We start from the raw sequence: 12,913 nt of genomic DNA on the forward strand, positions 1-12,913 counted from the left end.
CCAGCATCGAGCGTCGGCCTCCCTCCCTATAGCGTCGGCCCAGCACTGGGCGTCGGCCTCCCTCCCTCCCTATAGCGTCGGCCCAGCACCGAGCGTCGGCCTCCCTCCCTATAGCGTCGGCCCAGCACCGAGCGTCGGCCTCCCTCCCTATAGCGTCGGCCCAGCATCGAGCGTCGGCCTCCCTCCCTATAGCGTCGGCCCAGCATCGAACGCCGGCCTCCCTCCCTCTAGCGTCGGCCCAGCATCGAGCGTCGGCCTCCCTCCCTCCAGCGTCTGCCCAGCATCGAACGCCGGCCTCCCTCCCTATAGCGTCGGCAGATCTCCTGTCAGTCCGTGCTCTATTTCCCAGCTCGGTTACGTCGGCTTTGGGTCAGCCCACTATACGGGAGGCCGATGTCGTGTTTATATGTTTGCGCGGGTCCAGCTCTTTGCATTCAAATAACGAAATGCTTTTTATAATTAACCATTTTGATAAATGATGTGATAAAAATATGATAAATGGCTGGTCATTTTAGACATGTATCCTACCTAGTAGAGGTATGCTGCACAATTTAAAACTCTTAGTTTCGGACATGCTCAGCACTAGGCTAGTTCGCTTTTAAAGGGACGGCGCTGGCTGCATGTGCTGCACGCGCTGAATTAAAGTGACAGCGCATGGTTCGTTGTAAAAATGAACACAGATTGACACGAAAATAAATGCATTTAATTTAATCATAGCCTCCTACAATTTTTTCACAGGAATCTTTTTACTTTAAGCCCGGGGTAAAAGCAAAACACCAGGAGTAGGGCTTAGGCTACTATAGAAAAAATAACTAATGTGGTCAAAAGTGTTTACTTCATTTTTTATTAATTGTGACTGCATAGCTTGTTATATGTGTGGGCAAGGGCCTTTGCACTTATGAACGGGTTATAGAACTTCAAAATTAGTTTAAAATTCATTATTTAATGAGATTTTTATTAAAGCAATGTTCTAATTCTACTGTAGATGTTTATGTAAATGTTGCGTGACTTTGACGTGTTTTAATCATAGACAGTATATAAGAGGTTTTAATGGGCGTGAACATTCGAGTCGCATTCAAACCTGCTTCCAACACTGGAGTGGTGCAGAGTTGCCATGGAAACGGCGCAGGCTCACGCCACTGTCTGCAACTGACGAGCAGCAAAACTCACTGTTGTTTTCACTGCTTTCAGGTGAGATCAGTGTCTAAAATCACACAAATAACACACACAACTGTTCTAGACACTTCTCTTACTTGTAATTGACACGCTTCTGCTCAATATTTACTTTATAGACATGGTTTAGTGTCTTCGAAAAAGTATGTTAGCATCTCAACCGTTTTCAGAAGAGGTAACGTTAGGCCTAAATTATGCTAACTTTTTACCTTGAGCTTTTGATATTAAAGTTTGGGCTTTTAATCACATCGTATGTGTAGATGAGAGGTTTTGATAATTGTGTAAAGATTTTGCTTGGAAGTTAGCTAATTTATTTAACATGAACGTAATCGGTGAGGTCAATATGGAGTGCGAAATTTGACTGAAACTACGTTAGCTTAGGGATGGGCGATATGGCCTAAAATCCATATTGCGATATACATTGCAGCCTCTTGCGATAACGATATATATCACGATATATAAATTATAATAAAACCATTTCAGAACAGGTTACACAGACCCTAAGGAAAGCCAAACTTTTTTTTTTAAAGAAAGAAAGAAACGTATCGTTTATATCGCCCATTACTACGTTAGCTCAATGGTTAACAAATATTGATAAAAAATTGTTCTGTGATTTTAGTGGTAACAAAACAGCGCCTCTACAACGGAGGGGAAGCTCCACGACTTCAACATTCCTGAAGAAAGCTGCTGCCGGAGAAGTGGGAAACACAGGTGAAGGGAGGAAGCTCATTAACAGAACCTCACATCCATTTTCTCAATATTTTTCACCTAAAATAACATGCATCTGTTATTTTTTTAATTTCTCAAATTTACATTTTCTATTTGTTTTATTTATTTGAAGAAGGTTTTGACATTCAAACGTAAGTGACACTGTGTTAGCAATATTACATGAATAAGTAAACCTAAAAACATCAATTCTGTTATCCTAATTAAGAAATTATGTTCTGTATATTTATATTCTTTCTCTTTTCTGCATTTCACTTTAGTTCTGCTGTAGCTTCTTTTCTTTTAATAAACCTTGCATGAATAATTATATTGTTGGCTCTGTGACAAATGTTGTGTTGCAGATGCGTGCATGCTGATGCCCTGCACCGTAGCAGAGTTGAGCTGATCATCATCTCCAAGAAAGCTTGAGCTGATCGCTATCAACCATATGATTAGCAAGTAAAACTTCAAGCATACACTAATGGTGTTGGTACAAACTTTTATGTTTTGAAAGAAGTCTCTTATGTTCACCAAGACCGTATTAAAAACAATATTGGATGGGCTTGACAGTGCGAGCAATTGCGACCTGAACAAAAAAATGTTTTTAAACAAAGACACTTGGCTCTGCGCAAATCCAATGTTGTCTGTTTAAAAAAATTTTTTTTTAAAAATCACGTGATCCACACAAACGCGCCTTAAATAAATGGGTTTCAGAGCGCAGCGCACCATATCGCGTGGAAAGCGCTGCCGCGCCGCGGTCTCTTTCGTTCTACAAGTGTTAGCGCTCCCGTGGCGTCTGTCGTTGCTATGCAACCATGAACTGCACTCTCCATAATGACGAGGAAATATCAGCAAAAGATTAATTGATTTCTAGCCCTTGTATTAGCTTTACTACATATATTTATGGAGATGAGAAATACAAATCTGCCCTGTACAGCTATTCAGCCTAGCTTTTGATGTTGTTACAGAAAGGCCGAAGCTGATTGGTTGGTTTGTCACATGACCTGCAGTGCGCTTTTTGAAAAGTTAAGATGTTTTCATCTTGCCGCGGCATAGGCGGCTGGAAAAACGAGCGCGCTGCGCGCCTACATTTGAAATAACAAACTTGAGCGTGCAAAAGACGCAATATGTGATGTGAACAGGCACCTTGTGGCGCTTTTCCTCTGCCAGGTACGACTCGGCGCGGCGCGGCTCGCTTTGCTTTTCCACTGCAGTTCAGTAGGCTACCGCTTCAAAGTGGGCGGGTTTATAGTAGGGATGTCCAGATCCGATCACGTGATCGGAAATCGGGCCCGATCACGTTGTTTCAGACTCGATCGGAATCGGACGTAACCTCCCGATCAGGACTCGGACATTATATATATATATATATATATATATATATATATATATATATATATATATATATTCATTATTTTTTGACACACACATCTATAGTTATGCGGTCGCACAGAGTTTAGACCCTTTTGACTCCACACAGAAACAGCAACGCATGCGGCATGACGTCACTTTTTTTTGCAGAGACGCTATTGGTTATTGGCAAAGTAGAAAACGGAAGCAACTTGAAGCGGAAAGCGCGAATATGTCTGCGGTGTGGAGATACTGCCCATATGAGGGCGCCTCCATCTCCATATGTGGTTTGAGTCTGAACCATTATTTTTTAAATTTTCATACAATTTATGAAGTAGACGTCCTATTCAGAAGTAGTGTTGGAAGTTTGGCAGATTTAGAAATGAATTAAACCTCTAAGAAACACAGAAGATCACGTATGTGCATTATAGCTCGCTGCCACATCACTAATGCTGAATCTATTATATTTTTATTTAAAACATGTTCAGACCTTTTTTTCTAAAAGAATTGAATGGATGCTATCTTTTGAACTCTTGGCATGAAAACAAACTGAGGTTTCTACCATTCTCTCATGATTTTTCATGTTCATCACTATTTCAAAATAAAGGTCTGAACACGCCTCAGGAGGATGAACATATTCTTGTTGCATATTGATAAATTACGGCTCCTCTGTCATGTATTTTGAAAATCAGTCACCAAATATGTAAACTAGAGATTGTAAGCTTTCAAATGATATATAGTGTGTCAAGATTGGCTTAGGTTTAGTATAGGATATTACTGTTTTAAGTATGTAATGGCCAATATAAGGGGTTAAGGGGATAGTTCACACACTTTGTTGTTATTCTGTCATTGATTACTCTTTACTCTCCCTCAAGTTGGTCCAAACTCGTAAGACTCATTCATCTTCCAACACAAATGAAGATATTTTAATGAAATCTGAGACCTCTCTGTTGGCTACTCTCCATAGACCGCTACACACACTTTGATGCTTCAAAAGGTTAATAAAGAGATCGTAAAATTAATCCATATGAATTGAGCGTACAGTTTGTTTTTAGTTCAGGTCCAATGTTCATAGAGCCGAAGATTTTGTAGCCAAATCGTCCACACATATCTTCAAGTTTGTGTCCTCTACTAAACGGTCCTTACACTGGTAACACACAGAGGGCCGGGGCGAGCAGTGCTGCATATACCGCTCTACAGACATCAGACATCAGAAGAGTAAAGCCCATGATCTGGATAAAAGAAACCGTTGAAATGTATTGTTTCTTAAAGCAAAGTCCTAACTGCTTTTCCTCAATGTTTTGGTGTCTTAACTTGAAATGTGTCTGTTCATTATACTAGAGACAGTTACGCACACAAAATTAAGGTATTTTCCATATAAGTATAGTCTACTTTTTCATATTGGATAGTCAAGTAGTATCACCATAGACATTGAGGGGCACAAGTCCTATAATTATACGTCAACAATAATAAGTTAATAATTGGAAATGGCCAAACTGTCCCCCCAATATTGGAAATTCTTGCTCCGCTCTGTTTTTAGGATGACAAAAAGGTTTAAAAGTTACATTTTAGGGTTAGTCTACCTTAGTGGTCTACAGCGAGCGTCCAGATAGATGGCCAATCAGATCAAAGTAGGCGGGGTTTACGGTTCACAAAAGCAGAGCACGTATTCCATCAGTTTAGCGTTGAAAGAGTGCGCGGTGAGATGGAAGTGGCAAATCATTTAATATTATTAGTAAATGATAGGGGTGTAAATATCAATCGATTCGTATCGATACATCGATTATACAGCCGGCGATTCGATGCATCGTTGCGTCCGCAAGAATATCGATTAATGTGCTTATTTTGCCGCCTGTCATTTTTCAGCATCCACTCCGACATATGCGTGCAACCTACTCCTAAGCTGCGGGTGGCGATATCCTCATTATTGTCTTCTACGTCACACTGCTTCACGCGCCGCGCGCATTACGTTTATGTTCACAGTTCACACACTGTTGAGTCTGACTTTCAAGAGCGATGGAACCGTCACAGCGAGCTGGCAATGAAAGTGAAACGTTACACACTCCAGTCGGCGTCAAGTCATGGGTGTGGAAGTATTTTGGCTTCAGGAAAATAGATGGAGCACTGGTAAGAGATGTTGCCGTTTGTAAAGAGAAAGACTGTCAGTGTGAGATAAGATACTGCAGCAACACGTCGAATCTCTCCGCACATCTGAAAAGGCGCCATGGTATTGATGTCGAGTGTAAAGCAAGAACACCAGCTTCCACGCCCGCCGCCACATCACAATCACTGACAACGTTTTTTCCTCAAAAGTTGTCGAGCACTTCAAAAAGAGCTAAAAACATCTCCAAAGCCATTGCGTTTTTTATATGTAAAGACATGAGGCCCTATTGCGTCGTAGAGAACGACGGCTTTAGATACCTGCTCGAAGTTCTTGAGCCGAGGTACAACATTCCCTCACGGCAACATTTCAGCGAGTCCTATATTCCGAATTTATACACCAAAGTTCGTGATGAAGTTATTCAGGGTCTGATGAGTGCAGAGCGAGTAGCCATAACTTCAGATGGATGGACTTCATGCACAACGCAGTCCTACATCACCGTAACGTGTCATTTCATTGACAACAAATGGCAAATGAAAAACCATGTTTTACAGACTCGTGTCTTGGGAGACACTCATTCAGGAGTTAATATCGGGCAGGTTCTGAGAAGTGCGTGTGAAGAATGGGGTATACTGGACAAGGCACCGGCTCTCGTCACCGACAACGCTTCTAACATGATCAAAGCTGGTGAAGAGGCAGGATTATCACCACATATAAAGTGCTTCGCACACACACTTAATCTGACAACACAAGATGGCCTTAAGATCGCTGCCACAGAAAGACTTTTAGGGCGCGTGAGAAGAATTGTGAGTTTTTTTCACCGCAGCGCAGTTGCGACCACAGTTTTGAAGGAGAAGCAAAGTTTGCTGGGGCTTCCACACCACAAGCTCAAAGCAGACGTGAAAACCCGATGGAATAGTTCTTTCGAAATGTTGGAGCGATTTCTTGAACAACAAGCTGCGGTGATGGCGACACTTCTCGACAAGAAAATCAGAAAAGGCTCGTGTGACGTGCACACACTCAGTGAAAGTGATCTCTTGGCTGCCGAACAAATGGTGAGTCTGCTAGCCCCGCTAAAAACTGCTACTACTCTGATGTGCGAGGAGAAGCAACCCACTGTGTCCATCATTGCGCCTCTCCGAATCAAATTGTTGACGCATTTCGAATATGCACCGGATGACTCCCCTTTAATCAAAGACATGAAACGACACATGTCTGATGATCTCAGAGAGCGATATGTGGACGAAGAGCCATTCTTGCTTCGAGCAGCTGCTTTAGACCCCCGATTTAAAAAGCTTCCTTTCCTGGGTGATGAGAGAAGAAACCAAACCTTTGAATATCTTGCTGAAGAAGCAGCACAGCTGAAGGAACAGAGGGTAGGTTGTTTCTCATCTTGTTTCATTAGTGATGGTGTTTAATTTAACTTAATAGTAATACTAATGAACCCATTGTTCCATTGAATACTCTAGCTATTTATTAATAACTTTGCCTTTGTGTATGTGTTTGTCTGTGTTACAGAATGAGTCAGAGGCCCAGCCTGAGGAAACACCTCCTCACTCTTCTCACCAGATTTCTATGGAGCTAAATGAGGTGTGTGATGCAGAAACTACTAAAGGTATGTATTCATACACTTGATATTTATATATCTTTATACATGTGTGTACTGTGTATGTAGCCTATGTATATTATTTATATATTTTTTTATATACATGTGCTATATATTTATGCTTGCTTTTACATATAATTATATATACATAACACAATTACACACAACTATAATCAAGTCTTATTTTTTATTTCTGTGCCATTCTAGAATCCACCCCTGTTTCCAAGAAATCAAAGGTATTGGAGGACCTTTTTGGCGACTCCTTCTGCACTGAGGACCCAAGTGTCGGGGACAAAACATCCAAAGAACTAGCCCATGATGAAGTTAGGAAGTACAGAGATGTTGCATCTTTGAGCCTAGATGGTAAGGTGTTAGACTGGTGGAGAGCTCACCAGGCTGAGTTCCCTCTCCTGGCAGACCTGGCCAAGACGTATTTATGCATTCCTGGTACAAGTGTACCATCAGAACGTGTATTTAGTACAGCAGGGGACATTGTGCGTTCAGAGCGTAGTGTGTTGTCTTCTGAGCATGTGGACCAGTTGATTTTCTTGAAGAAAAATCTGTCAAGGAGCACCACTGAGAGTATTGAACTGTAGAGGTCAGTCTCCTTGTCTTTGGTCCATTAATGGGCTGTAGGCTTATGTCTTAGACTTTTGTTACTTTTGATTCTTAAGCTACTGCACTTAAACTGTTTTGTTGAGTAACTGTTCTATTTGCAAGTCCCCTAGCTCAAGCCATGAGCCATGCTTCTAAATACCTCATTCTTTTAAAATGCAAATGCATTTTTGTTATTTTGTAGTGAATGTTGGGCTGTAGGCTAATGTCCTAGACTTTTGTTACTTTTTGTTAATTGCACTTTAACTGATTTTGTGGAGTAACTGTTTTATTTGCAGTTCATCTACTGCAGAGGATGTGTGATATTACCTCTTAATAAGATGCAAATTATATTTTCAAAATGTAACCAATTTTGTATAAAAGAAACGTGCAGGGTTGATGTACTTGAACTGTAGGCTGTAGAGGTCAGTCTTTCTTTTTTTTTTTTTCAGTAAATACAGTAGGCTAATTGGCCATAGTAGACCTGCACTGTAAGCATTAGACTTTTTGTTCTTATTACAAATGATCTGATTGCACTTTATTGTAACTGTAGTAGATGCAGTAACTGTTCTATTTTCTGTTAATTTGCAGTGCATTGAGCACAAATGCTATAGTGTAACATACACATTATTATGTGAATAGATAGAATACTGTTTCTGTATTCTCAATAAAAGGCTAATTAAATGATTTATTTTTGTTGATTTATTTTGAAACTTAATAGATATCATCATGTAAAAATATCGAGCATTGAATCGTATCGAATCGAATCGTATCGCGGGGAATTCTGAAGTATCGAAAATAATCGAATCGTTGGCTTAAGAAATCGGTATCGTATCGAATCGTCATGAAGGCCCCGATTTACACCCCTAGTAAATGATAAAACGTAAAACTGTTTTATTGTAGAAATGATAAATGACTGACAGTTATCTCCAGTGATGCAAGCTACGCAACTTTTTTTTCTTGAATATGGCCATTTTGAGGGATGAAAGTTGCATGTGTTCAATATCGAAGCTATTTCATTAATGATCAGTTTTGGGGCAGCGTTACTACAGTTTCTCTCTGTGTGTGTGTGTGTGTGTGTGTGTGTGTGTGTGTGTGTCAATAAATTTCATATTTCAAGATTTTAAAAAACTAAGAAAAAAGTAAAGTTATTAAATTATAGACTTTCTATTGATTGTTCCCAAAAAAGAAACATTTTACTATTAGGAAAACATTAGATTTAAAAAATACATGTCTTGTTTTGGCACAAGAAAGACTCCCTTGCCTGAATAAAAAGGATAATATTATTAAGGATTTTGTGCCTGAGGTGGGAAAATAGTTTTGTTTTGTTTTGGAGGATTAACATATCTTTAAAGTTGTAAGTAAAAAAAAAAAAAAAAAGTTAGTTCTTAATGAAAATGGCACCCGTTTTGTAGAATGACTCAATAATAAAGCACTATTGTTCCAAGAGTAAAACGCGATTCATATTTATTAGTATTGCTTTAATGTGTGACGTGGCTCATCATAGACTCACTGTAAAGCATTAGCATTATCTGCTCCAGTGTGACACTTGAGATCGATTCACACATTAATTCCCCTCACAGATCTTAAACTTTGACTTTTGACTTGACGAAACAATCACACACACACACACACACACACACACACACTCGCTCAGGTCTGACTGAACTCTACATGTTCTCCTCATGCTCGCTCGACGTCGCCAGAGAAGACGCACAAGTATCGCTGTGATCGATGAACACAATACAGACATGAGTCTGTCGCTTCATCAAACTGTATAAAGTGTGTGTGATGTAAAGTGTGTAAAGATGAGAATACCTGCTCTCCTCGCCTCAGAAGACTCGACGCTGATTGAGACTCGATGAGGGAATCTTTATCCTCTTTATGGACCTGAAGAAAAGATCGCCCAAAAGCCAGTAGCACCTCACTGCAGTACACAAGATCCAGAACTGAGGGGTTCTGGTGGTTCTTCTTCTTCTTCTTCTTCTTCTTCTTCTTCTTCTTCTTCTTCTTAAATTTATTGGCGGTTGGCATACCAATTTGGTGCATTACCGCCACCAACTGTTTGGGGTGTGGAGCTTCAATGCGGATTTATATAATAACATATAAGTATATATAAATATATATATTTATTTATTTTTTCTCTAAAAAAGTGGACCTTTTTGCAGTTTTCTCCTACTTTTGTATTTAATTATGAGGTTCAAATACTTCATTTTGGTGACCTTTTATGCACTCATTTATAAATAAAAAAAAGAAAAGAAAAAGGAGGTGAAAACCCCCTGATCATGTATAGGCTACGTTTTTTAATTATAAGATAATTACTTTTGTATTTTTCATAGAACATCAAATAGCCTACGATATTTGTGTAAGTGCAGCTCGTTGCCTCTAGGGGGGTCCGGGGACGTGCTCCCCCGGAAGAAAAATGTGTAAATTTTAAAGATAAATTCATTAATCTGGTGCACTTTGAGTCACCTTAATTTACTGAAGACCACAAATTATATTATAATATTAATTCTCAATATGTAGGCTACACATTCATATTCACCTGTGCCTTATATGATGAGAACGGCTTGGTTAATGTTGTTTGTCCCCTCCCCTCACAACGACAGTAACGTATTACCAGAGCATGGAAAAGCAGCCCACATAAACACTGCTACTGGAAGTGGCGAAATCCACAGCGTTCTGCATGGCACAGCAGCTGATGGCCCGTCTCAAAAGGAGGTCCAAACGCAACCGGAAAAGACAGGGCTTTGTTGGAGAGATTATTAGATGTAACCCTCTTTTTGGCATCTAGAAATGTAGCTTTCAGAGGGGACACCAGTGAGCTTGCTGATGTTCATAATGGACATTTTTTAGGGTTACTCGAGCTGATTGCAAAATATGATTCTGTCATGCGAGAGCATCTAGAAAAGGTCAAAGAATATAGACAAAGAGGGGAATATGTCGGGAAACGTTAAGGGTGGGCAAGCCCAAATGATCAAAGTAAATCCTTAGGCCACACGTTCCCCCTGTGCATCGCATACACTGAATCTAGTAGGTGTCCATGCTGTCCAGTCGTGTCAGGAAATGTCCACTTATTTCGGATGTGTCGATCGCCTTTACACACTCTCGAGCGCGAGTCCAGACCGGCGGTCTGTGTTAGAGGAAAAGACGGTCACCGAGTGAGTGACACACGATGGAGTGCGCGAACTGACGCGGTAAGACCTATTGCTCCCCAGTGTGATTGAAGCAATCGATTGCCTAATATCGTCCTGTAAATGATCTAACGAGGCCTTATCAGATGCGCGGGGACTGAGAGAATATGTCATGTACAGCCGTTGTCATGTGCACTGTGTCTGGCTAAAAATACTACAACTGATCGAAGATTTGGGGAGGCCCCATTCACTGGACCTTTCCAGGGGCCCAGTCATTTCTGTGGGCTAATTATTACATTAAGTTACATGAATCACGTTACATAGGCCTTTTCAGTTAAAAATGGCGAAATTAGACAGTTTATTAGTTTGCCTGATTATTTCTAACATGTATGACCTAAAACAGCTGTCAAAAAAAACGACTTCAATTTTAAGTCGTTAAAGCCAGAGATCCCAGGCTGTGGTTCGACAGTCGGGACAGGCAGTGTGGGAAAACTGGATAGCATGGAGCGGATGGTGTCTACCTTTTTCCTGAAAAAAAGCAATGAAATGGTTGCACCTCTCTTCTGTTGCTCTGGATGAAAGTGGGTTTGCGGTGTGAGGATGTCATGTATGGTGGAGAAAAGTTGCTTGGAGTTGCCAGGGCTGTTGTTGATAATGTTGGAAAAGAACTGTGAGCGTGCACTTTTCAAGGACCGTGCGTAGGACCTCTGATGTTCTCTGTAGGCCTGCTTATGAACATCGAGTCCCGAGGCCTTGAGGCGACGCTCAAGGACACGCCCAGCTGTTCATTTGCCGAAGTTCGTCGTGTACCAGGGGCTGAGCGTAAGAAGCTGACAGTTTCATGTTTGACAGGGGCATGGAGATCCAGGAGACTGCTCAGGGATTGTAGAAGTCGACCGACTCAGTGGCTGAAGAGAGGTCAGCAGAGGAGAGATGTTGGAGGTCGATGGTCAAGGTCCCCATAGCAGGTTTGACGCTTGGCCTTGGTGTGTGGGGAAGGGAGTGACAGCTCCATTGAGATGGCCTTATGGTCAGACACACCCAGGTCATACGCCATAAGGTTGCTATAGGGGCGGAGTATGAGATGACCAGATCCAGTATGTGCCCTCTGGAGTGTGTGGGGACGTCGACATGTTGTTGGAGGTTTGGGTTGTCTAGATGGATATTGATATCTCCAAGTATGATAATGTTGGTAGAGGTGGTGCAGAGTGTTGTGAGAAGGTCGCGTATCTCTGAGATGAAAACTGAGTTGGGTTTAGGGGGCCGGTAGATCAGAAGTGTTTTCATGAGGAAGGGAGTGTTTGCCTGGAGGCGGCCGTTAGCCAGACACAGAAGTGGAAGACTGTCCGGCACAATAGAGAAGATGGTCCATGTCATTGGACTGGCTGGAGCTTAAAGCTTTCAATTTCGTATTAATCCGTTCAAAAACTCAAGAGGGATACTATTCAGAACGAGAGAGAAAAAAAACGTGTAAATGCGTGTAAAATTCTCTCAGAAAACAGTTGTCATTAGCAAGAAGACACAAGGGATTACCAACGAAGACAGAAGATGATGAAATGCCATCAGATAGTGCGTCGATGCCTAAACTGTGGTTTGGAAAACCGGAGTGTTAGATGTGTGTGTGTTCACACTAGCGTTAACCGGTGTGATGCACTGTTGGTGTGTTGTTTTGGATGTTATGATCAGTGATGGATGAAGCAATAATGAGCTTTGGATGTTATACAGTGTGATACATGGATTTTACTTGGACATATAAAAGAATATTCTGTCTGTAATTCATGGCTTTCAATAGAAATTAGTAAAAATTTGCCATACAAATCTTTAAAGGCTGTTTTCTCAAAATTAGTTTTCTCTCACACTCCTAGTGACGATTTTCCACTTCTGTAGCGCTTCTACACACACCAAACTTGACAGTCATATTCCTAACTATATTGTGAAGGTTTGTTCAGAGGGATTTGTTGATATATCATTCTTGGCCTGATTTATATGACATTTTATGCCTAAAAATAGGGCAGAAATCCATTTGTTAAGGCTATTGGCAGTATAAACAAAAGGAGATAATCATAATCCCCTCTGAAAATATCTTTTCATTGAATATATAAACAAAATGCAAAAATAAAGACATTCATAATGTTACAAAAGATTTCAAAAGAATCCTGAAAAAAATGTGTACACAACTGTTTTCAACATTGATAATATTAACGTTACCTTTAACGGGATTAATTTCAGTGTTTACATGTGCACATGCGG

At 40.7% G+C, this 12,913-nt stretch overlaps 2 protein-coding genes across 3 annotated transcripts in view; one reads left to right on the plus strand and one right to left on the minus strand.

The window, feature by feature from the left end:
* The window catches only part of LOC307006000 (uncharacterized protein), a 229,927-nt gene extending 220,331 nt beyond the window's left edge, over positions 1-9,596 (minus strand). Inside the window, exon 1 of one of the 2 annotated variants that reach the window (XM_079626587.1) lies at positions 9,348-9,528. The gene's annotated coding sequence lies outside the window, so the exon portion shown is untranslated. Of the gene's footprint in view, positions 1-9,347 lie in introns of both variants that reach the window. The other variant, XM_079626588.1, reaches the window with a different exon arrangement.
* Positions 4,980-8,880, plus strand: LOC307005974 (E3 SUMO-protein ligase ZBED1-like). Its single transcript, XM_079626547.1, has 3 exons — positions 4,980-6,705; positions 6,848-6,944; positions 7,143-8,880. Exons 1-3 carry the CDS (start codon positions 5,245-5,247, stop codon positions 7,529-7,531), a joined length of 1,947 nt encoding a protein of 648 aa, XP_079482673.1. The 5' UTR covers positions 4,980-5,244; the 3' UTR covers positions 7,532-8,880.
* Positions 9,597-12,913: the final 3,317 nt, after the last annotated feature.

The sequence above is a fragment of the Phoxinus phoxinus genome (genome assembly GCF_949152265.1).
Source record: "Phoxinus phoxinus genome assembly, chromosome: 1".
Classification (NCBI taxonomy): domain Eukaryota; kingdom Metazoa; phylum Chordata; class Actinopteri; order Cypriniformes; family Leuciscidae; genus Phoxinus; species Phoxinus phoxinus.